Source organism: Pteropus vampyrus, unplaced genomic scaffold, assembly GCF_000151845.1.
Source record: "Pteropus vampyrus isolate Shadow unplaced genomic scaffold, Pvam_2.0 Scaffold54, whole genome shotgun sequence".
Lineage (NCBI taxonomy): Eukaryota > Metazoa > Chordata > Mammalia > Chiroptera > Pteropodidae > Pteropus > Pteropus vampyrus.
This window is the reverse complement of record NW_011888835.1, coordinates 4,557,760-4,583,264: the sequence shown is the minus strand read 5'-3', so window position 1 is coordinate 4,583,264 and position 25,505 is coordinate 4,557,760. Positions and strand designations below refer to the sequence as shown.

At 34.8% G+C, this 25,505-nt stretch overlaps 1 protein-coding gene across 1 annotated transcript in view; it reads left to right on the top strand.

Annotated features, from left to right (window-relative positions):
• Nucleotides 1-22,570, top strand: part of TRPS1 (transcriptional repressor GATA binding 1) — a 189,414-nt gene extending 166,844 nt beyond the window's left edge. The window contains exons 5-6 of the mRNA XM_011360364.2: nucleotides 17,553-17,675; nucleotides 20,712-22,570. Of these exons, the coding sequence (XP_011358666.1) occupies nucleotides 17,553-17,675; nucleotides 20,712-21,773 (1,185 nt within the window). The 3' untranslated portion in view covers nucleotides 21,774-22,570. The remainder of the gene's footprint in view (nucleotides 1-17,552; nucleotides 17,676-20,711) is intronic.
• The last annotated feature ends 2,935 nt before the right edge of the window (nucleotides 22,571-25,505 follow it).

Below are 25,505 nucleotides of genomic sequence, written 5' to 3'. Positions count from 1 at the left end.
CACAAAATTTTTCTAAACAGACTAGCAGTAAAATGACAATTATACTACTATCTCATAATGTTACATTTCTCGAAAAAAAGAAAATGGCATGAATCAATTTTGTCAAAACAGTTATATGAGAAGTGTAGATAATGACAAACTCTTTCAAAAATTATTCAAACCAAAGGAAATACTAAATGTCATGGACAGACAGCTCAAATATGGTCAGCAGTACTGTCGGCACAGATGTTCTGCTTGCTGAAAGACTCCTAGATAGATAACATATTGTGTGTGTTTTTATTTATAAAAGAAATGTGTTGATTTAATTTTTTAAGTTTTATCTCATTTTTAATGCCTTACTTCTGATAACAGTCCTTAATTTTCTGTTGAGAATCTATACCTCCCTCACTTTTATTTCATCTAGTTCAGATGACGCTGATTTTGCCCCCGATTCAGTGTTTAAGTGTGTGCCTTAGATCCTTGTTACTCAAACTAGAATATTATTAGAAATGCTGAATCTCATGTTCCATCTCAGACCTTCTAGATAAAAAAATGCATTTTGACAAGATCGCCAGGTAATTTGTAAATCACATTAGAAAAACTGCTATAGACCTAATAAGTTAATTCACCATTTCATCCTCTACATCACCCGAGTTTGGCCAATAAGACCTTATGTGAGGGTATTGAGTTGAGCTATCAGGAAAGTGGATTCAGCATTTTTCCCCTCACTTGTTCAGTCAAACATATGGGGTTAGATATACAACAGTCATTTTGCTATCCAAGAAGAAGGTCTATGTGAGTGAGGTCATAGCATAGAGGAAACATTCCAAAGAGAGAGAGAAACTATACTCTCATGATATCATTTGAATCCTGGTTAAACTGTGCTTAAATTAGAGTTTTTCCTGGTTTTTCAGTTTCATGAGTCAGAAGATTTATTTGCATATTGATCTAGTTTGGATTATATTTTCTGCCACAAACGAGTGAAGGGAACCAAAAGATGCAGTGAAGAGTAATGACTAAGAGCTTATTCAAGTCCCACTATCTATTTGCATGAGTTCCATATGAGAGAGAGAGAGAGAGAGAGAGAGAGAGATTGATTGATTCACATTTAGAAACATAGAAATCATAAAAATCTAAAGATTGAGACATGTCTACTTTCTTACGTTCTCTTAATTGCTTCATGTATATTTATCTTACCTCCCTTCAAAATTATAAACACTTCAAGGCACTGAACTTTTCTTACATGAGGTGATAATTTAAAGTAATAAGACGTTTATAAATAAACACATCAGAATTTATACCAAGTGAATGTAGACTTTCAAAACCACCACCTGAGGTAGCTGCCAATTTACTCAGGTTTTTGCTGACTTTGGAGAGAACATTGTTGTAAGTCTTTAGAATAATGATCAGCACTGGTTTTTGAGCCAAGAGATCACACCAGTGATTTGCAAGTTACATCTGATTTTTACTGAAAATGATGCTACTGGGGCTAGTATTCAAGCCGATCAGAAGTCTTACTGACCGACTGGCCTCAGCCCTGAGTCCTCTGTGGGACTTGATACAGTACCCCAAGTGCCTCAAGCCTGCCCTAAGCACTCCTTGGGAATTACCGCCGTCCAACAGTCAAGACGTAGCACCATGGAGGGTCTCCCAATTTCTGCTCCTGCACTACAGCCAACACTAGTTCTTATTCTGATCAGTCAGTATCCATGCCATACTTGTTGGTGATATGTTTTCATATGACCCTTGGGAACTACCAGAGTGGTTCTGCCATCTTATTCATTGGCTGTAGTCTGAATAAATTCTTCCTTCTTCTAGAAATGAGATGAGCTCTCCAAAAAAAGTAGATTTTCTGTCACTGAGAAAACCAATATAATTAATATTATGAATATATACTTCTGAAAATGGAGGTATAAATTTAGCCTCAGGGAACTTGTCATCTTTGTATAATAGAAAATGATTAGCAATTGCATTAAAAATAATAGATGAATAATCTATACTTGATAAGTGAATAAGACCATATTTCTTATGCTCTTCGGTGTGCTGTGTGGTGTCTTGAGCTTTAGATTTAGTGGGAAGCAGAGAATTTTCATTTCTGTTCCTAAAAGAGGTAAAGAGGCAGAGTTTATTGAACAGTGAATTCCTAAGGGAGAAAATCCTTCCTTTATCGATTAAATACCAGGCATTTTGGTTCTAAGTTTTTTTCTTTCCTTTCTGCTCCTTCTCTAAATCAGGATGATTTCACTAGGTTGTAAATAGTCAAAAAAATAAAGGGATGGAGAAGACTGTGCATTGATTGCTAAGGAAAATCTAAATCAAACTAGAAGGAAGCTAAAGGAAACCAATGTTTATGGCTTGGACCAAAATAAATTTTATTTGTAGTTCTAATGGAAAATTATACCAATAGTGACAAGTTAAAAATTATATATTTAAAAATAGAAGCGGGTCCAATCATTTAAACTATGAACTGAAAAACATTTTCAAAAACATTTTCAATATTCATTAATTAAATTTAATGAATATTAACCAAGTGATAAAGATGATTTTTTTTTCTCCTACAAAACATGAAGAGATATTGTCTGTATTGCAACAGATTGGTGTATCTGATTTTGTTAGACTATTAAAGTAAAACTTTTCTGCTAATATTCAGGGGTTATATTACAGTAGGATATTACATAGTAAAATAAAGTCAAAGAACGGAATAGCTTCCAGAAGTCCTTCTTTCATAAATGATTATTTTCAGAATTTGTTTTGAAATATTAATTTCAGAATTATAACAGATCAAATATTTTAATAATTTCATTATATCTCGGACTACTAATATTACATTCCCCATCACAGACTTGTCTAAATTTTATCTTAAAATAAACTATTAAGAATCATCTATGAAAAATATATCTGTATGTGTATACAGACACACAAAGGTGAGTGTGAATACTTACCTCCTGGGTTAATTAACATCCTGTGCTTGGACATTATGCATGCATAATTATTAATAGCAAAAGACAGCTTAGTGTGATACAATAATCATTTTTGAATAATCCTAAGTCTACTCAAGTTGAAAAGATTCTGACATCAGGAGACGTAAACAGCTGCCCTGAGCAAAACAGACACTGCTTTCTTCTAAAGTTCAAAAAGAGAAAGGTAACAATTATCCCTGAGACACTGGAAACAGAGTTGTCTGATTTTTTTTTTTCCCAATTGCCTTCACCTTTTGTAAAAAGAACAGTATACTGAGGATGTGTTAGACAACGAAGGACTTATCAGAAGCAGTAATCAGGTAAACATAATTTATGTAGCTAAAGTGTAATTGAAATTAAGAATAGCTTTCCTTATGTGCTTTTAATACCTTGGTACAATTTCTTATTTATCTGAAGTATTTTCTTGAATTTTAATTTAAGATGCTATGTGGAGCCAAGGTATAAAAATAACACTTAAACGTAACTACCTCTACAAAAATTAAACTTGATACACAATTGAGTAGGTCTAGAAACAGTGATTGTTAAATTTGTTGTTCTTCCTTCCTACTTGATCTGTAAATCCAGTGTTACTTTTCATTATTAAGATAATTCTAAGTAAGACCAGTCTTTCAGTTAAATCTAACTTTTTTTAGTTGCTACATTAAATATAATCTATCTAGAGATAGTTTTAGCATAGATTAAAAATCCCAATGTGCCTGCAAGTTATTTGTCCTGAAAGAAATTTAGAAAAAAATTTCCCTGAAATTGTCTAACTTAGTCCTGATTTACATTTAGTTTTAAAAAGGAGAAACCTAGAAAGAGTCTTACTAACCAGACTTAAAACATACTGCAGTTTGCAATGAGTTCATAATGACAACCACTCAATGATGGAGGGGTTTGAAAATCAGAACATTCAAAGGAATTGCTTCTTCATTTTTAATAATCATACCTCCTTATATTAATGAATTCAATTCAGAATAGTAATTTTTTAAATTCTTTCTGCATCATTTCTTTAACTGGTCACAAATGTTTGTAATACTTCAGTGTTCTCTGAGTTTCAAAATGACTAACTCAGATAGGAACTCATATTATTTTTCCATTTCTGATCCTTCCCTTCCCCCATTGTTACCAAAGAAAACTCATGCTTTAGTAAATCAGTCTGTTTTCATGCTTAAAAAAAAAAAGTCAAGTTCAAGAAAGAATAGCACAGCTGTTCAAGATGTCATATCTTATAAAATAAATCTATTAGGAAGGTCAAATCCTGGAAGGGGTCAAGTCAATGACATAAGTGGAATAATTTGGTCATTTTCTGAAATTTGTAAACCTACAAACATAAAAGCCCTGCATTAGATGGACTTATTAGCTAAATCTCTGCTAATGGTGATTTTCTTCTTCTTTAAAAGTTAGGACTTTTATGTTTAAGGCACACTTTTTCTTTTTTCTTTTAGCAAATGTGAATTGCTTTGAATTTTAGTCTGGTACCAATCAGTCCATTTTGTTTATTTTTGAATTATTGCCTTCATTTGGAATGAATTTAAAGGAAGATGGCGATTTCCATTTTTATTTTGCCAAAGAGATATACACATGGGCATACAGTGTGTGTGTGTGCGTGTGTGTGTGTGTGTGTGTGTGTGAAAGATGAAAAAATATATTGGAAAATAAGTAGATAAAGGGATGACTTAAGTCAGATCTCTAGTCATTTAACTTTTCCTTCAGAAGGTACAAAAATTTAGGGGCATATAATCTGTGCAAATGTTTTTTGAAACATACATTAATTATTTATTCTTCATGAAATGCTACCTGCTGGTTTCTTCAGTTTCCCTGATTCTGCCATTACAATTTTTACAACTTCTTTTTCATCAGAGATATTTTATATTCTAGTTATATGTAACCTTTTAACTTGAGAAAGAAGTATAAATTTCTCTTTGAAAGTAGACATTTTAAAATATAAGATTATTAGCTCCTGAATTTAAAAAAATTTTAAACCAAAGGACCTTGAAACTACTTTTGTATTTAAAGATTTGTATGTATACGCACATATACGTATTTTAAATTTTATACACACACACATACACACACACACACACACACACATATATGTGTGTGTATATATATATTTATATCATATGTATATAATTACAAATGTCAAATTATAAATGGTTGCTTATGGATATAAATTATAGCCAGCAACCAAAATTAATTCTCGAGCAAAGGTTTCTAATACTTGCAAAATCTAGTAATTAAATATTCATTGTCATATTTATGATACTGAATATAATCCGTGTGATCACACTATATGAAAAGAAGAAAACAACCTGTAACTAGAATGAGTAATATGCCTAAAGGAACTTGACCTACAAAGCATTGCTTTTTGTGAGAAAAAATCAGTGGCCACTGATTCCCAAATTTTCACTTAGCTTTTGGGATGAGAAATGATGTTCTTTGATAAATTCATGAATCTCATGAAAGTGAATAATTGTCACCAAATCAGTTTATGTAATGAAATTCTTAAAAGTCTCTTGAAACACACACACACACACACACACACACACACACACACACACAAGAAAGAGAAAAAGAGAGAAATCAAGAAAGAGGAGAGACGTATGCATATTTTTGAAATGCATAAATCTCATATATAGTCACCTACCTATATATAAGAGATTTATTCATACTTATTTTCACGTTGTAAAAATGAAATAAATATGGGGTCCTTTGTATAAGTTTTGTGCATATATGCCTAAATATGTGCTATGGATATTGAATTATATATGTGTATGTACATGTCAAATGCTTCTTCAGTTATTCAATATCTTCTAAAATCTAATGTCTCTTGATGCTCAGTATCTCTTGAAATTACAAAAGAAGGAATGTAATGTTCATTGAATGCCTGAAACACGTTAACACAGCATTCAGTATTCTGATTATGATCACTGAGTTGTATGTGAACTGAGAGAATCTCTAACATAGTAATAAAAATGAATCACAAGGTATTGATGTCTTACTTTTCATCCATTAAAAACAATAATTATTAGGCTGCCATATAAGACACTCTCCTAGGTACTCTTATTGCTTCATTTTTTTCATAGTGTTCTGTACACATCATTAATTATATTTATTTTTAATGACCTGAAAAACTCATGGAATTTTCTCTCTTTAAGATAATAGCATTGGTATTTTAACTACACTTATAAGATATGACATTGCTTTAATGAAAATAAAAGCAACTAGCAAAATTTCACTAACGTGTTAGTGCTGAAATATTCCAATGGATTGATTTGTGTATGTATACATATACATACACAAATACACACACACACCATATGCCACTTCTACTACTCCTGCAAATTGCTCAGAAGCTCAAGCAAACAAAGCTTGTTCCTTTTCTTTCCTGTCGTATATTCTCTAAATGTGGTGCATAACTTATTAATTTTCTTTTACATTTCACAAAAGTGAAACTGTATTCAACCTGAGTCCTATTTTCTGTTATGATGGCTGTCATTTATATTTTATGAATAAAGCACCACTTAAAGTATAATTCTTTGATCACAGTCTATATGTATGTGTCCTCACATACACATATTTTAACAGAATGTGTTTATTGAAATTAGCAGAATCCTTTCTTTGATCGAGGTCAATTCAATGAACTATTGTTAATTAAATGCCTACTATGTGCAATGCATTTATAATACATAGATTAAAAGAAAAATAGGCTCCTCCTTCAGAAGCCCCTGTCCTCTGAGAGTGACCTGCACTCTATTCCCTGTACCTAAAGTGGAGCAATTTGATGATTTAAGACAATTTAATAGTAAATGAAAAACTAAGGCAGAATTGGTATTCAAATTAAATTGGTATTCCAAAAGTTGACAACAAAGTGCCTCCTTATGAAGAAGAGTAGTTTTGATACATTTCAGGTAAATCTGAAAATGTGGAATAAAACAAGAAAACAGCTAAATCATTTTTTCTGGATCTCTTTTTTCCTTTTGTGTGTTTTAAATTTCAACTTCTCTGTGAATATTTCAAATATTTTTATTTTAACAGCTTGGTAATTGATGGTGTATGTGTGTCTTTTTTATATTCTTATTATTCCACAATATAGAGAAATGGGAGAATTATTTTAGGCAAATCACTTTAAAAAGCAATTTGTGGTAATTTTTTATTTTAATTTATTTGTATTTTCTGCAGAAATTGTGAACAGTTTGATATTGTTGATCTAGAGTAAAAATAATGCCAATAGAAAAAATATAAACGTGAGGCGGGAGAAAACAAATGTTAGAAAAGTTAGTTGCTGTTATATTTTCAGAGCCCTTCTTATGAAATAAAATCTCACATACCAGGAGTTTTGTATCTCAGGATGTGCTGCCAGGCCTCAGTATTGGTTTCCTGATTTTTTGTTCAGTTCATGAAATGTCAAAGAACAAAATGATTTTAATTGTTCCTTTGGTGGGAATGACTCGAGGGGTCGTCTTGAGAGGGCTTGATGTGATGAGGTAGTTCTTGCTTTGGTATGTGATACAGTGCGATTAACAAACTCCAGATCACACAGAAAACCGGGTCTGAGTAAGGTTATTAAGTGCAGTTCCCTACCCAAGACGATCTTTTGCCTTGCACCGATATGGTGGTACTGGAGGGGAAATAAATATATATATAAAGCAAAGACAATCATTGCTTTCTTCTTGAGCAGCTGCAGCCAGTCCCACTAATGGACGTGCAAAAGCAGAAACTGGCAGCACAAGGTATGTGTTCGTTTTTACAGATGGTACTGCAGACAAGTTGGTAATGGAAAAGGAAGTCGTGTACGTGAGCTATTTGAAAGGGGGGTGGTGGATGACAGGGGGGCAGCCTATTACAGAACTTTCCTGTGTAATTGACTGTGTGAGTTATTGAAGAAGCAGTTTTCCCATGAAAGATTTCAGTTATTACAAAATTACATCATTATTGTTAAGGAAAGTTATACGTCCAAGTTGTCTTTTTAAAATAATGTTATTAAAACTTTAAAAATCAGCTTAGATTTTTCCTGTCTGCACAGTACCTATGTAATGAAATTATCTGCTCATGTTTGGTTTTACCTATAATGGTCAGAATTCTTATTTAAAGACACATCTTCCTGCTGAACAATAACATAACAGTACTAGGCACTTATTTTAACTATTTGAAAGGTGTATTTCAATACCCATGTATTTTTGTGTCCTGAGGATACACAAAATTGAATAAAAACAAGATAACATTCTAAAAGAATTTTCCATAGGTTCAAAAATTAACTGAAGTTCAACTCCATTTCCCTTAGGAACCGCCCCCCGCCCCCCACCTCACCCGCCCCGTATTTAAAAGTCATAGAGGATGATATGGTATGAGAAGTTTTCCCAACATAGTATTGTCAAGTATTTAGTTCAAATTGTATATTTGGTATCAGGGTCTCTTTTTGACATGTTTGCAGTCTCTTAACATGATTCTTAACTATTTTGAACTTCTATATATTTAACTCTGTATTTCCAAAAGTTTTTTTTGTTGTTTAAGTGGAAAAAAGTGGCAATTACCATCTTTCTGCTGAGCAAACTACATGCAATGTTTTAACATCCAATTGTACTGTATCCTCCCAACTTGATAGCCTATAAAAAGTTTAGAGTTAAGAATATTTTGGTCTTCGCTGTTCTGTAATGAAATGGAAACTATATCACACTTGAAAAGTATCAAAGTCAATTCCATAGATAGATGAAGAATATATATTTTATATATAATAATGGGGGAAATGTTTTAGGGAAAATAATTATAAATATTTTCATATTATCTAAATCTGAAGAATTTGGTCAAATATCTCACTTTGGAATCTTGAATAATGATGATGCCTAACACATTGCAAAAGGTCTCTGTCAGGACACATACAAATATATTAAGAAAATCTAGTAAATTGTTACTTGAACATACATGTTTACAAAATTTGTCAAAAGCCCAGCACCATTTTTCCTCCCACGTCTGGCCAAGGTGAATGCAAACAAAAACAGAGATCCTAGGTCACAGCCATTCTCCCATGTGACTGGCATTCATAGGGACTAAGTCAGTGGTGTCGCTAATTTCTGCCTTTCGGTGGAGACTTATTTCGCATGCATTTTTTTTTTTCTTCCTTGAGACAAAAGGATCAACACACGTGAACTACACCTACCCCCTTCCCCAGCACTACCTTCCATCAGCCAAATGCTATGTCCCTCTGGCTATGACTGTATCTGTCAACCTCAAAACAGCTCATTGCCATATCTGATCAAGGATGAGTCATTTTTTTCTGGTACTTCAAAACTTGCATAATTTTGATCAGCTGTTGTAAGGTGGCTTGAAGAGATAAGGGTCCTATGGTGAAACATTTTTGGTAAAAATTCCCCAATCACCTCTTTAGAAAGAAGGCCTAAAACATGGTTAAGAACTGTGGCTCTGAAGCAAGGGAAACCTGGGTTAGTATCTTAGCCCTACTATTTAACAAGTTGAAAAATGTTTCTAAGCCTTAGTTTTCTCATCTGTAAGGTGGAGCAAATAATAATAATAGTAACAACAACAACAATATAATAAAAACACCTGTCTCTTAGGATTGTTTTAAAGATGTTATACAATGAAACTAAATCTGTATTATATTATCCTACACATAAGTACTTTTTAAATATTAGATGTATGATGATGATTATTAAAGAAGGGACAAAATTTAGTCAAACAAGAGAATTCTACCAGATAATTGATTGAAAAATGATTTTTAGAATACAATTCTTGTTTTTGCCTAGACTTAGAGACTAGGATGTATTTTTTGACACTAGATAACTCAAAGACTCATTCTCAGTCTTTACCTCATCAATAAAAGAAGAAGAAGAATACCTAATAATTCACTTTGAATCTAAACCGGTATAATACATATGGAGGGTTCTTAACCTTGGGATCCATATAAAACCTTTGGATACATTTTATAAAGAACATTCTTTTGAACAGCCTGAAATGACTTGAAAAATATTCTACATATTTTTGGGGAGTGAGAGTGTCATATATTTTATCAAAAGATTTATGCCTTCCAGGAATATTAGGAACCATTGAGAAACTACTGGTGTATGTATAAATGCCTTGAAGATGGTAACACTTCATGCTTCAGTTATCTGTTAACTAATACGAAAGAATTACTGATTATTATTTGGTATTTTCTGTTCCTTTCAAAATAACAAGCATCGTCATCTGTTATAAAGGCAACCCTACATAGATAGTATATAAAATAACTATTTGTCTCTTTAATTAAGTACTTAGAAGCTAAGCCCTTTGGACTTTAGGATTTTTCTGGAACAGATCTCTATCACCAAGATTTTTATTTTTTATAATGTAAGGAATTCCCATAATAAATGTGTTTTCTAAATATATTTAAATAAAAAAATGTGCAGTAAATGTATTAGAACAGAATCAATTCTTGTATTCTCATGCTAAAGTTTATTGACGAGGTACTAAAATTGTTTAACTATGCCTCCAAAAAGCCTTTTTTTTTTTTCCTTTTCTGTGTCAGATTTTGGCACTGGCATAAAAGAAAGTCCCTATAAAGCAACTCTCCAACCATTGTTACAGCTAAAGGTGAAAATGGATCCATGGTGGCAGAAATTGAAGGAGTAGTAGTCTGGAGTAGTTCTTTTGTCAATAATGACTTTCACATGGAATGACAAAAGACAGTGCAAACATAAATTTTCAACCATATTTTTAGCAGACCAAATACATATCACTGTAAAGGCAGAACATTACAGAAACAGCGTGGATTAAAACTCCAAAGATCTGGGTTTTTCTGGTCCTGGTCTGTTACAGAATTTGTATATGGCATTGTATGTTTGGTTTGCTTATTACCAAATATATTAGGTAAGTCAAAAAAATGGAGATGGAGTACTTTAGACCTGTGTAATGGGTTTTTTTTCTGTGTGATAAATTTCTAAGTTATGTAGATTTTAGGAATCCATATAAATAATTTAAAGTGTGGGATATACGTTGATAAATCTTGATTTCCTGGTATCCCACTCTAAGAGACATTAATTGCGTCTCAGAAGAAATGAAACTAATGCGTTCAGCACACGAACATTTCCTGATGTACTGGGCACCTCTCGTGTGGTGACGCGTCAGTGGAGTAAGTTTTAGACACATTCGTGCCTGGGTACAATGTATGATGCTGGAGTGTGTATTGCCTCACGTCCTGGAAGAGATGGTTCCATTGCTCCTAGCCAGGGATGTCAGCTTTGTTTACACTGGTCTCCATTATCATTGCTGATGTGTTGAGGAAGTGAATTTAATAAGCAGGGTAAACAGGTTTTGTTTCCAAACTCTGAGATAGGTGATTATAAGATGGGTACTTGGCTGAACCTTGTAGAATCTCTTCAGTTTTCTGGCAGGAAATCTGAGGGCAAAGAGGGCTGTTTTCAGGCAGGCAGGTACTTGCCATACAGCCCATTTCACCTGATTGTTCACAATTTTATTTAGAACAAAAGTCAGCCAAGGTCTTGGTAACTATCACTTTCTATTGGCAGAATTCTTTCCCTGTTTTTGCTAAAATATTGGCCAGCCTGTTGTCTGATAAAATTTTGGCTGTTAATTTATAGGTGTTCATTGCAAACCACCATCTATTTTCAAGTAGTTTCAGTTTGCATGCTATGTATTCTTTAGGGTCTACTGATGTGTAGTCAATAACTGATTAATTCTGTATTTGGGTAGAACTGGGAGGGGGTGGGGATATGACCTTCTGTATCTCTTAGTGGTAACAACTAAATAGTAATAACAACTAAAGTAATAGTCACCATTTGTTCAACAATTATTGAATGCTACTATCTATATGATATTATATACATATATATATGATAGTAATGAACACATTATTTAACTCATCAACTTTTTTGATAGTAGGGAAATATTATTGATAGGAGATTATTACACATATTTATGAAGGAGCACAGAGAGTACGCCATCTGATTATTAGATAACTTTCATCCTTTAAATGAGATTTATTCATGGGAAATACTTTGGTTTCTTCATAAAAGTTTCCATATAATTTACATGGATCAAACTGTCATTCTTTGAGAACAATCGGTTTGTGTCATATTACCTCTATACTTAGTGTGTTTTTAGCAGATAATACTGGAAACTCTGAGAGAACAGTCTTTGCCTGTCATATACATCACTATAACCCCAACTTCTAGCTCAGTGCCAGGCACATGGTGGACATTCAATAACTATTCCCTGAACTGAACTGAATTAAAGTTACCATTGAAATTTTATTATTGCAAAATGGTTCCTGAAGTCTCTATCATAGCCATCTGTGCATTTCTCTAAAGTGAAATTCACAAAAGATTCTTGGTATAATCGAATAAACAAATTATCTAAATAGTTAAAATATTTGAGGTACATCCAGACTTACAGCACATATATCAAATTTCAAATTGATTCGATTTAAAATGGCTAAGATATAAAACCATAAAAAAATGTGAGTAAATACTCTGCCCATCAAGGCTTGTTATATAATTACGTGGTTTCAATATGGTTCTTACTCATAGAAAATTATTATAAAGAATAATTTCTGCACAAATCCCTTCACCAATGGAGACTTTTAATATCTTGGTGAATATTCATGTGTTTAAATGTTAAGCCACTTGAATGAATAATTCAATCAAATTTACTATTTATTAATCAAATGAAATCAGTTCTTTGTTAACAACGAAATTTGAAAAAGTTAAAGTGTTTGTTTTTAGCTAATCTTCAAATAATACAAAAAACAATAAACCAGTTGAACCAATTTGTTTATTTATTTTTTTTTTGCTAAAATTACACCTAAGTTTACTAGCACATGTACCAAAGCTCAACACAGAGTGATATATAACTAATTTAAGCCTCCTAAAAGCAAAACTTGAATTGGAAGCTTTGAGAAAAATCTCAATGATAGTGATACAATATAGTAGTTAGCTGTGAACCTAATGACTAAAGATTTTTTTAGTCATTATACTTCTTGTGATACTCCACAGCAGGAAAAAAAAAAATATGTTGGATTTAAAGTATATTTATATTAAAAGATGGGTGTGTCCATTTTCCATTTCAAATCCTGGCATAGATGATTGTCCAAATTCACCTAATTGTTGTTGTAAAAATCAGTATTGTGGTTATAATACATTTGAAATAAGTGATCCAAAGAACTCTCAGAAATTATCACTGAAAAGCACTTGCTTGGCCAATCACTGGACTGGCCTCAAAATTCTTTGCAGTTAACTGTTCCTACTGCCATCCTTCCCTTTCACACAGGAAATTACCAGCCAACAGAAATAATATGGAGGCAACACAAATTCGACCTAAAAGTTACTAGGCAAACTACTAACGCTTGAAGTTTAAAAAAAAAAAAAAAAAAAAGTCCGTTTCTTGAATTGTCGTTTCTGGAATTTTCTCTGTAGAAATTTTCAGTTGAGGAGAACTTTCATGTAGATTTGGGTTTTCGGCCAGCCTTCCTTTCCTTTACTCTTGCCCCTTGTTGACCCCATGTAGAAGAAGATCCCACACGTTAGTTAGAGAAGGCCAGAGACAGAGGATGCTATGGCTGTGTGTGGCTTTGGATCTGTAAGAGTGCTGCTTTCCCTCAGACTGAGAGGAGAGTAAGAAAGGTGCGAAATATGCCTCTCAGGTGTGCTGCTGATATTATCTGCCAGCTACGTATTCTTATCATTTTCTCTCCCAGAAGCGTCTTTATTCAGATGACTCGATTCTTCTCTCTCCTCTACAAGGTCATGGACGTACGAAGTGTTGGTAACTCCTTAAAACAGCATGTAGGAAAAGGAAAAACAATCTTAATCGTATTTAAACATACGCATGCACAAGTAGAATCATCAGCAATGTATGACCATCATGTCGTACATAAAGGAGAGCTGGAATTTTGTTCTACCTGACCGTGTATTCTTAGGACCTAACAAGTACCTGGCTTCAGCCATTTCTCAAAAAGAAGTGTGTGGAATGTAGAATTGGAAAATTAATTCTCTTGATTTTATTTTCTGCATCATTAGCCATCTCTGCCTGGGATAAATTTGTCAATCTGAATGGGAGACATTTAAAAGGGCTATTTTAAAAAGAAAAGACAAAAAAAAAAAATCCTCCAAAAGTAGGAGTGACTACTAATGATAAAAATAATAGCTGCAGAGATTATCTTCAACTTTATTAATGTTTAGCTGTTCAAGACAGAGCACTGTCCTAGGTGCTTATTACTTAGAATATTTGATGACTCTTAGGGGACATGATTTCTGTCTTTTACAAACATAGCGTAAAGGAGAATGACAAAATATTTTAAAACTGTGTCATGCATGATAAACAATGAATGAAATAAGGTCTTTAGTGCTGTTCTTTCTCTTTAACAAGGCCAAGCTTGTTTTTAAAAAGTGGGGCAGGGGAAACTTCTATTCTGCCTCCCCTTGGCAACAGACTGCTTCTCTACACTCGACTGGGCTAAGGATGTTGATAACTTCAAATGAAATGCCTTGCAATGTTCAGTCAGGTTGCGTTATACAAAGTGAGATTAAGTCGGGGCTCTCAAGTCTGTTGCAGTTAAGAGAGAGATGAGGCACAGTTCTATGATTCTGTGGTCCCACAGCTGGGGACAGTATTTCTCTCACCTGCTCTGCTGCTTGCAGAAATTCCAAGTGCACCAAAAATGAGGTTCTGCAGTGCTTACCAAAGTGATAAATTTGTTTAGATGGGAGGTAACTTAATGGGTGAAATATTTCTCACCTACCTCCCACTCTCTACCCCTACACAAGCACGCTCCTCTTGAATTCTAGGTGTGAACACCTAGGTATTTCACTCTGACTCAACTTTCCATTCTCATATTTGATAAGATTGACACATATAAAATGCATTTGATAATATCCAACTCTTATGTTTTAAGCACATCTAAAATATTTTATAAGTAGATTAAGGAGATTAAAACAAAACTAAGAAAATACTTTTCTCTTACAAAAGAAATATAATTGAATCTCCTTAACAAATAGCTAACTTGTTGAGCATTTACTGTGTCTCTGGCACTGTTTCAACTGCATCTATTAACCCACATGAATACTCAACAGCAGCTCGAGCTTTAAAGATGGGGAGACATTTAAACAGCGAGAAATGAAGTAACGCCCAGAGTTGCACCCAGCAAAAGATGGAAACATAGTTTGAATACAGGTAGTCTGAATCCTAAATCTGATTATTAACTCCATGCCACACTGACTCCAAGGGAGTGAATCCAGAGTACTCCTGCTATATTTTAAAAAAGACACTCTTTACCTAAAATATATTGGAGCAGCCTTTATGGGAGCGGAAGTGCTGCTTAACTTAAGCAAGATACGCCTGTGGAAACCAGTGCTGTAATTTCAGGATTTTCCTTCTAACTAATGAAGGGCATTTTCTTTGCAAGAGAATTAAGCACAAAATTGTGCAAGGATTGAAACTCTCTGAAACCAGGATTACACCCACTTTGGCAAGCCGTATCAAGCACCCAGGGCAGAAGGAAAGAAAAGCAGGCTGGAGTGAATGGTTACACATTCAGATTTGATCCTCTGCCACATATGTGGGTTAGTTTCCAAATGGACATTTACATTGCCTTTATGTGAATCAAGTTGGTGTTTATTTGCCAAACGTGTTATTTAAATCTAGGGAAAAGACAGCATGGCCCCAGGGAAATTTCACAATTATAACCTAACTAGGTTCCCCAACTTACTTCGGATAAAGGGGGCCCCAGAGTGTTTGATAAACACAGCCTCTAATAGTTCATTGATTTTTCAGGAGGCAGCAGCCTCTACTTTTGCGGTAGGTCCCCACTGGGACTTGTGGACTAACACCCAGTGTTTGCTCTTGCTCTTAGTGAGATTTAGAAACGTACAGCACATTCCTGGTCTTGACTTGGGGGGAGGAAGAAAAAGGGGAGCCAGAGATTATCTTTGTGAAAAATCTAGCTTTTATTACATCACCTAAAGTAGCACAACCTGCTACACTAATGAAATCGTGTTCTTGGTTGAAAAGGGCAATTGTTAGCCTGACTTGGTGCTCGCTAAAAACATTCCCCAATCTTGTTAAATTATTGCTCTCATTTCAGATTTTTATGGCTGTGCAGCTTACCAGCCCTCATTTCTTTACGTTTCATTCATTTTCCTTGTATTGATGATTAATGGAGGATGTCAAATGTTAGAGTGAGCAGGCATCAGCAATTGCAAGATCATAATTAGTTTAGCTGACGAGGGCCTCTGATAGCACTTGCATCTGGATGGAAAAATTACCCTATAGGGAACTGGCTGCTCACCAGGTCTTTTTAGTGATACATTGTGAAACACCCGATGAATCAAATGCCCTTTCAATGCCAAGAAAGTGTTCCAGTCTTGAAGCCAAAATTATGTCTGCAGAAAGCTTTCCATTTGAAATGTATCAGAGTACAATTATAACCATTGTATTTTCTTGGCAAGGATACCACTGGTCTACAGTATGGAGTCAAGTTAAATAAATTGCCTAAATTTTATGAATCCCCAAAATTTCGACTTTCAGTGTTTGTAATTTTAAATTTATAATAAAATTGGGTTCCAGCAAGACTTTTTCCACTCCTTATCTAACATGCATATTTTATCATTAAAGGCTTTGCTTCCTAGAGAAACGAGAGTCGGGTTGCAATTCAGGCTGTCTTTTTTTTTTTTTTTCTTGCAAGAGAATTCCATTTCCTGCCTGTTAGTATTTGTGCCTACAAACACAGCCCGACTTTTGTTTCAGTGAGAAGTTTAATGGAATCATTACTTGATAGCAAGAATGGAACAAGCCATACTAATTATCTACTTTTAAGTATTCTTAGATTATTTTTGAATCTGGTGATTTACAGAATTCCGCCCACTAACGTCAATTTGTATTCGGAAATGCTTGTGATTTCCAAGCCTGAGTCAAATAAAATAATGAAATAGCCATTGATGGGATTGTGTTGTATGGCTTGAGCAGGCACCTCGTAAGGGTTCTCATTAGTAAACTACACTTCTAGTTGGCTGAAGTTTCTTCTGGTTCTTTCAGCTTCAGGAAATACAGAGTGTTCCCTTTCGGATTTTGCAATTGCAAACCAAAGACCTGAATCGAATGTCTTATATTCTCTTAAACATATGTTACATGAATGACATATAAAAAGGCACAAATCAGGTAATTTTAAATGGTTTACATCCTGCACTTATTCCAAGCTTGATGGTATTTTAAAGCTCAGGTGCCACGGGTTCCTCTTTTTCCAACGTATATTAAACATATTGCCATGTTCTGTCTTTTGACTTTTGTTTTGACACTTTTAAAAGGTATATTTTAGGGTTCAGCATTTAGGAGCCATCATTAAAGGCACAAAACCCAAAGTTCAAAAAGTTAAAGTTGTTTCTGTGAAAAGCCTTTGGTGTTGCACACACCTCATCCATCACTGTAGGGTTAATTATAATGAAAATCAGTGGTGCCTATTAAACACAATTGAACCTGACCTCATTATGGGCAGTGTGGTTTTATACTGTCATTGTTGCTAGTCTGAAGACAAAACTCCTGGGTTGATTTGGTCTAACTCCAGTGGTCATGTGACTCCCCTCTGACCTTATGTTTTTCCTGTTTCAGAGGCGTAGAGGCTCGGGTGTCTTTTGTGCCAATTGCTTGACCACGAAGACCTCTCTCTGGCGAAAGAATGCAAATGGTGGATATGTATGCAACGCGTGTGGCCTCTACCAGAAGCTTCACTCGGTAAGAACTTGTTAGGCTGTTTCACAAAAAGCTTTATAAAGCAGCCTGGTTCGTGGTGTGATAAGTACCATTCCCTAGTTTGCAGTGCCTGGCCCCCCAGAGTAGAGAATACTGTCACTTTGAGTGCACGTGTGATTTATGGCGAAATGGCCTTAGATGTTGTGGGGAGATACCTTTGAGATCATTCGTAATGCATTATGCTTCTTGTGGTATAAAAGAGGATAATGATTGATTTCTGTGAACTTCACATAACAGATAGTTGAACGAAGTTATCAGAATTTGGTGAACTTAATTTAGGTAGAAAGGAGACACCTTCTTAAAAGTTCAAAAATACATAAAAAGTTGTTTCATTTTTAAAAAGAGGGCTCTCCCATGTTCAGCATAAAATATAGAACAGGGAAGGAATGCTTATTTTCCAGTTTGCCTTTGGAATTTGCAAGTGTCATCTTAGCTGCTTTGGAGGCTGGAGTTTGGGCACAGTGAGAAGACCAGTTCAGAACTAGGACCCGAAAATGCCAGGTGGATCTCTGCAGTGCTTTCAGTGCGTATTTAGTTGAAGTAACTAAGTGCCCCAATAGCACAGATCAGAGTAAATTGCACAGGTGCTTTGTGTTTTAAGGTCTCCGGCTGGCTTCTCTCTGTGGCTCACAAGGGTATTTCCAGTAATTTCTTATCAAATTTTACTCAGAATCCTATACTAAAATTTAATCTTATAAATTTCCCCATCTGTACATGCATTTGACTTCCTAAAGGATATCTTTTTAGTTTAGAAAGTTTATCTGCTGACAAGGGCTGCCTTTAAAAATAGAAATACCCCACTTAGTAAATAGAAGTCTGTTTCCTCTTACTTTTTCATTTTGTTTAGTATTTTACCATAGCTCTTAGCACAGCCAATGAGTAGATTACAGATACAGGGAATACAATTTTAGACACACTGTCCTCATAAATGGACCATTGGAAGCACTCTTTGAAAAATGGATGCTGCCAACAATACTAATTGATGATAAACTGTAAAAACCTTAGTTATTAGCATGTAGCTAGTAGATTTTCCCCACCAGCCTCACACACCTTACTCTTTTTTAACCTTCACCACTTAAGCACAGCAATAAGCTTCCATTTAATGAGTACTGACATTAATGATTTTAACTGAACTCTGGCCAATCATAGGCCAGGAATTAATTAAACTATCGCTCTTCCAGCTTATGATAATTTAACAACTGTATCAAACTAAACTTTTTTCTTATAAGTTTTTAAATATTCATTTCTCCAGAGACAAGATGTTTTCCAGTTTTGAGTTTTTAATAAATTGGGAATTTAACTACGTAAAGGTTATGCTCACATTTCATGTCAAAGACTGCCACAAAAGTTAGGGAATTTAAAAAAGGTATTAACGCAGATCTCAGGTTTCTTTCTAAGATAGAGATTACTGCATATTTTTATAATGTGAGTATGAGTTCGTTATGCACTTCAACATTCTGAACAAAATAAATGAACACGGCATATCCATGGGGTGTGTCATTGTCATTCTGAAACCATTAATTGAACTGTCAATAACAAGTGCGTTATCTTTCTTTCCTTCAAAATACCTTTGTGACACTAGAAACATTCCAAAAAGGATTTATATTTGGATAGTGTTTAAAATATAAAGGTACTCTCTTGCTTTGAGATACATTCTTTCTAGGAATAACTCACAAATTACATATTGTATATATTACATTTTACATGGCGATTAGTTCCTGATTTCAGTAATCTTTTAGAAAAATCAGATCTCAGCCCATTTAAAGATTCTTCTAAATTTTTAATCTGTAAATATACGTCAATTTATTAAACTTATTCTTTCAATTTTATAAATGAAAGTTAGAGCTCTTACAAGTAGACTTTTTATTATAGTCTCATCTGTGGATTTTAGTTATAAAATATAAACACCAATTGAACATATACATAAATACCAACTATAATACTTAAGCTGAATAAGATACTTAAGCTGAGGAAAAGTCAGCATTCAATTTAAGTACAGAGTACAAAGTTAGAATGACAGATCGGCTATTTCAACCAACACTCAAATGAGTTAAGATTTTCAACAGAAAAATACTTCACCTGTTAACAAGTTAAATCTTCCCTACTGAGTATAAAATATTATTAAAGGACGAGAAATAAAGGTGAAAGGTAAAAAACAAACAAACAAAAACTCATCAACAAGGCCTTGTTTACCTGATATCTTTCCTCAGGATTCATTTGGTCAGTTTGATTTTGTGTGTGTGTGTGCCTTGATATTTTATATTTTATATTCACATTTGCAGTTATTTAGAAGAATGTATGTATTAGTCAGTTTGGGCTGCTGTAACAAAATCCCATAGACTAGGTGGCTTAAACAACAGAAATTTATTTTCCCACAGTCTGGAGGCCAAGAGGTTGAGGTCAGAGGGCCAGCTTGGTTGGGTCCCAGTGAGAGCCGTCTTCCTGGCTTCTTACTGCATCCTCATTTAACCTGTTTACCTCCCAAAGACTGTTCTCTGTCCAGATACACCTACATTGTGGGTTAGAGATTCACCATATGCAGTGGGACAGAGGCGGTGGCGGAGACACAGTTCAGTCTGTAGCAATGGGTAAATTTTCTACAGTTATCATCAAACTCTATTTCCCATATTACTATGTTGACATCTTAGCACATGACTCAAAAGTTGAGAAATTTCAGAAAAATCACATTTCTTTACGTAACTTTCTACGCGGTTTTATCACTAAACGATGCATTTCCAAAATTTCTTATTTAATTTGGAAAAGCTGTTTGTAAGTAAGTTAAAGTTTCCGGTCCTCCCTACAAAGATGGGCATAATTTAATTAGGCTACAAGAGTACGCTTTGGTTTCTTCCTCTGGTCCTGCTTAGGGCAAAAAAAGAGGAGATTTAGCAGATCTATAACGTAAAGCCTATCCGTGCTTTGAACTTAAGCATGGTTTCTATTTGTGAGGAATTGTTAACGCATTTCTATGTATTTTTAATGTTTTCCTTTTATGTGTTGTGTGTGCGTTCTCTGCAGACTCCCAGGCCTTTAAACATCATCAAACAAAACAACGGTGAGCAGATTATTAGGAGAAGAACAAGAAAGCGCCTTAACCCAGAGGCACTTCAGGCCGAGCAGCTCAACAAACAGCAGAGAGGTGGCAGTGAGGAGCAGGTCAATGGAAGCCCGTTAGAGAGGAGGTCAGAAGACCATTTAACCGAAAGTCACCAGAGAGAAATTCCGCTCCCGAGCCTGAGCAAATATGAAGCTCAGGGTTCATTGACTAAAAGCCATTCTGCTCAGCAGCCAGTCCTGGTCAGCCAAACTCTGGATATTCACAAAAGGATGCAACCTTTGCACATTCAGATAAAAAGCCCTCAGGAAAGTACTGGAGACCCAGGAAATAGTTCATCCGTGTCTGAAGGGAAAGGAAGTTCTGAGAGAGGCAGTCCCATAGAAAAGTACATGAGACCTGCGAAACACCCAAATTATTCACCACCAGGCAGCCCTATTGAAAAGTACCAGTACCCCCTTTTCGGACTTCCGTTTGTACATAATGACTTCCAGAGTGAAGCTGATTGGCTGCGGTTCTGGAGTAAATACAAGCTCTCCGTTCCTGGGAACCCGCACTACTTGAGTCACGTGCCTGGCCTACCAAATCCTTGCCAAAACTATGTGCCTTATCCCACCTTCAATCTGCCTCCTCATTTTTCAGCTGTTGGATCAGACAATGACATTCCTCTAGATTTGGCGATCAAGCATTCCAGACCTGGGCCAACTGCAAACGGTGCCTCCAAGGAGAAAACGAAGGCACCGTCAAATGTAAAAAATGAAGGTCCCTTGAATGTAGTAAAAACAGAGAAAGTTGATAGAAGTACTCAAGATGAACTTTCAACAAAATGTGTGCACTGTGGCATTGTCTTTCTGGATGAAGTGATGTATGCTTTGCATATGAGTTGCCATGGTGACAGTGGGCCTTTCCAGTGCAGCATATGCCAGCATCTTTGCACGGACAAATATGACTTCACAACGCATATCCAGAGGGGCCTGCATAGGAACAATGCACAAGCGGAAAAAAATGGAAAACCTAAAGAGTAAAACCTTAGCACTTAGCACAATTAAATAGAAATAGGTTTTCTTGATGGGAATTCAATAGCTTGTAATGTCTTATGAAGACCTATTAAAAAAAAATACTTCATAGAGCCTGCCTTATCCAACATGAAATTCCCTTCTTTTATTATTCTTTCTTTTAATGAGTAGGTTACCAAGATTTTCAAAATGAGACAGATGGTCAGTGAGAAAAAAAAAAAAAAAAAAATGGAAGATGGCACGTAGTCATCATGTTCTAGAACCTAGTAAGCCAGAACCATCTCGGTGAATGTGCACGGTGGAAACGACCCAAGAGAAGTATCACCAGACCATAATTATTGTATTTGTAAAGAAAGAGGTCAAAGCTGTCTAGAATTTGGAAGGGTTTACACATTATGAGTCTAAAGCAGTACTGGGCTGGCCATTGGCCCATTTGTTCAGAAACCCATAAATTTTGGTCGCCTAAATTTAGAAGGTATCATGAAATCCTAGGCAGATGAGGAGAAATCTAATCTCCAGGGCAGTGAAAGGAAAATGGTGCCCCCGTTACATCAGTCTCCTCTCATTGACCATGTTTCAGATTTAGACCTAGAAATGTGAGCTGTGATTCGGCTTGGTGTGAAGTCAGCAAGAAAAGTGACAGATGGTGGCACAATGTTTTTGGCCAGCCCTGCCTGTACATACACATGCACACCCTCTCTGATTTTTTTGTCCTTTAGATGTTCACATACTCCTTTCGAAAGTAGTCCTTTTGTTTGCAATTTAGGTTCATTTTGTCCAAATATATATACGTTTTTAAAAACCAATGTCCTCAGTGCTTATGTAGTAATTTTATTTTAGCCAGGTATTTTCTTTCTTGTATGTGATGAACCAGTGTGGATTTGTTTTTTAAGACTCCTCTTGGTCACTAATCTCACTTGGCACGTTATAACTAAAGGGATCCCCTCAGTTCAAAAGAATAGATGGATACAAAAGTTTAGACCATGGGCTTAGTTTGTTTAGAACATACGGTTTTTCTCCACAAGGTAACCTGCTGTATTTATTTATTTTCTTTTGGTTAAATGTAATGTCCAAACTTTGTGGTCAGGCAGCATCTAAGGTTACATTACCACAAACTGACGGTATGTGTACCAATCCATCCCTTCATTAGATTTATACAGGTTTAGTTAAGTAGCATTAAATAGGATTCTTAGAAGTATGTCTTCATAGTACTTTTAATACTTAAGGCTTTGTAAAACTATCCATGAAGGGAAAGCTCCTCAGCATAACTGCTCAGGGAAATAGGGCTAAATAACTGAACATTAAATAATTGGTTAAAGGTGCTGTTAGTCGAGCCTCAATGCTTGCTACAAGGATGTATGTACAAGGACTGACTTTAATAATTTGCATTATATTGTCCCAACCAGTAGTTTATTTTTTGTCACGGAGATGTAGAAGATATTACAAGCTACTGGATGCACTGTCAGATTAACTTATTTCATTAAAGAAGTTGGGAGAACAAATAGGAAAAAAAAAAACTTATTTTTCTAGTAAATATTAATGTATTACATTTCAAATAATGGTGCCTGACATATTGAATAATTATTTTCTACAGTGTACGTATGCAACAAAGATATTCCATCATGCATTAGAGTCAGTTCTGGCTCTGCCTAGCTGTTTACATTTGCAAATGTAGCAAACAAGGTAATGAAGCAACTATTTCTATTGCGGTAGATATCTTTTGTGTGTGTGTGTGTATGTGTGTGAGTGTGTATATGTGCATTAAAATTGTAAACGGTAACATGAAACAAATGAAAGTTCTTGATATAATGGTATGGAAAACAAGAAGGAAATGAAAATATTTTTATGCCTACTTAGGAAAAAAAGGGTAGCACTATTCATTCCAAGTACTTTTTTTTTTTTTAATTTTTAAGCTCTTAAGTCACATTGTTATGCTTAAAATGATACATATATATCCTTTTTATTGCTTTGTCTATGTTTCAGATGAAACATTTCAGAAATGATTTTGATAAGTGCTGCTGGAATCCGCAGCGCTGATGTTTTTATTGCATTCTGTAGTCGCATTTGCACTCCATTTTTACATTAATTCGCAGTTGCTTTGCATTGTTTTGTTTTGTTTGGGTTTTGTTTCTTTTTCACAATGCCAGGTCTTCGGTTCTTAAAGTTGGATGGCAGGTAGAGAGTTCAACCAGTTCCTGACTGTTGCAGTGGATGAAATGTCTTTCTGATGTCGTGTCGTCATTTCCATTCTTGCATTTTCGTTTTCATGTAAAAAAGAGAGAGACAGAGAAAGAAAGAAATCAGGACTAAGCCTTCTGCTCCAGTTTCATTTTTAAAGGGCTCTATTCTGATCTCACCTGTCCTGTAGCTCTGATATTCACATAAACCGAAATAAAGAAATGGAATGAGGAGCTTTGATATTCAAATTATGTGACCATGATTTATCTTTCTTAAGAATTTAAAGAATGCATCTCAGATGTACAGGCAGACTTGAGAGGTGGCAATTAAACATACAAAAAAGATTTTCCAAATAATAACACAATATTTAATTTTCTTAGAAGAAAAGACTAGCAACAAAGTGTGCTCTGGCAATCCTCAAGCAACATTATATGTGGACTGCTCAAACAGCAAAATACCAGAAGTTTGGCTAAGTTGGGCAATTTTTACAAGTATGACTTTCGGGGCAAAACGACTCCATCAGCAACTTCTTCAGTGTGTCAGACACAAACAGGTTGTTCACTTTTGGCACGTGTGCCTTTTTATTTTCATCTGACGTGTTTTTCTCAGACAGACTTGGTAGTAATGTTTAGCATTGGGAAATACATATCATTAACCTTGGAATATTTATGGTCAGTCTACTTTCAGTAGAATATTCTTGGATAGCATTGACACTTAGATCTTATTCCATATTCCTTTATTATTGATTATTTTATTTTCATTTTTGTTATACATATTTTGATGGAGAAGAGGTTGAGCTTTTTTGAAAAGATGAAAATTTATCATAACACTAAAATACCCCTTGTATGTTCCATCTTTCAAAATATATTACAAAAATGGTTAGTTGTTATTTTTATTTTATTTGGTTTTAAGATGTGTGAGTCATTTTGTTGTCTTAAGCTGTAATTTTTAAATGAGCTATTTAGGGACTTAATTTTTTTTTTTTTTTTTTTTTGAGAATTTTCAGGATGATTTAGGAATTTCCCCTTTGGAAAAGACTTCCCCTATAATGAAAACTGTATGCCAGGTAAAATTGTATGCCATTTAAAAACCGTCTTTGAAAATTACTTGTCTACATTCTGAATCAAGCTTTAGATCAATCAATCTTTGAGCCAGGACCAGCTCATACATTCTCATTCTCCTTTTCTCACTCTTCCTCCCTTCCTCTCTCACCCATCTATTCATAATGTTGTTGGGGATAGAAAAAGCATAAAGAGCCAGCCCATCTCACAAAGTTGTGGATCGAGAGACACGACACGACTCTTAAGTATATGAGCAAAGGATGGAGCTCTAAACGTTAACACATTAACTCTCTAGTTAAAAAGAGAAAGAGTCTGCCCATTCTTTCTACATGACATATTGAGATGTTCTTTTTAAAAAGTCAGCTTTTAAGATAGTGATGTTTTGTTCTAAACTGTTCTCTTTTAGTAAAGGTAGATTTTAGAAAGCAAGCATGGGGATTCTTTTCTAAGACAATAAATGACAAGAAAAAAGTGATTATCTTTGACAGCTCTTTGTTGAAGC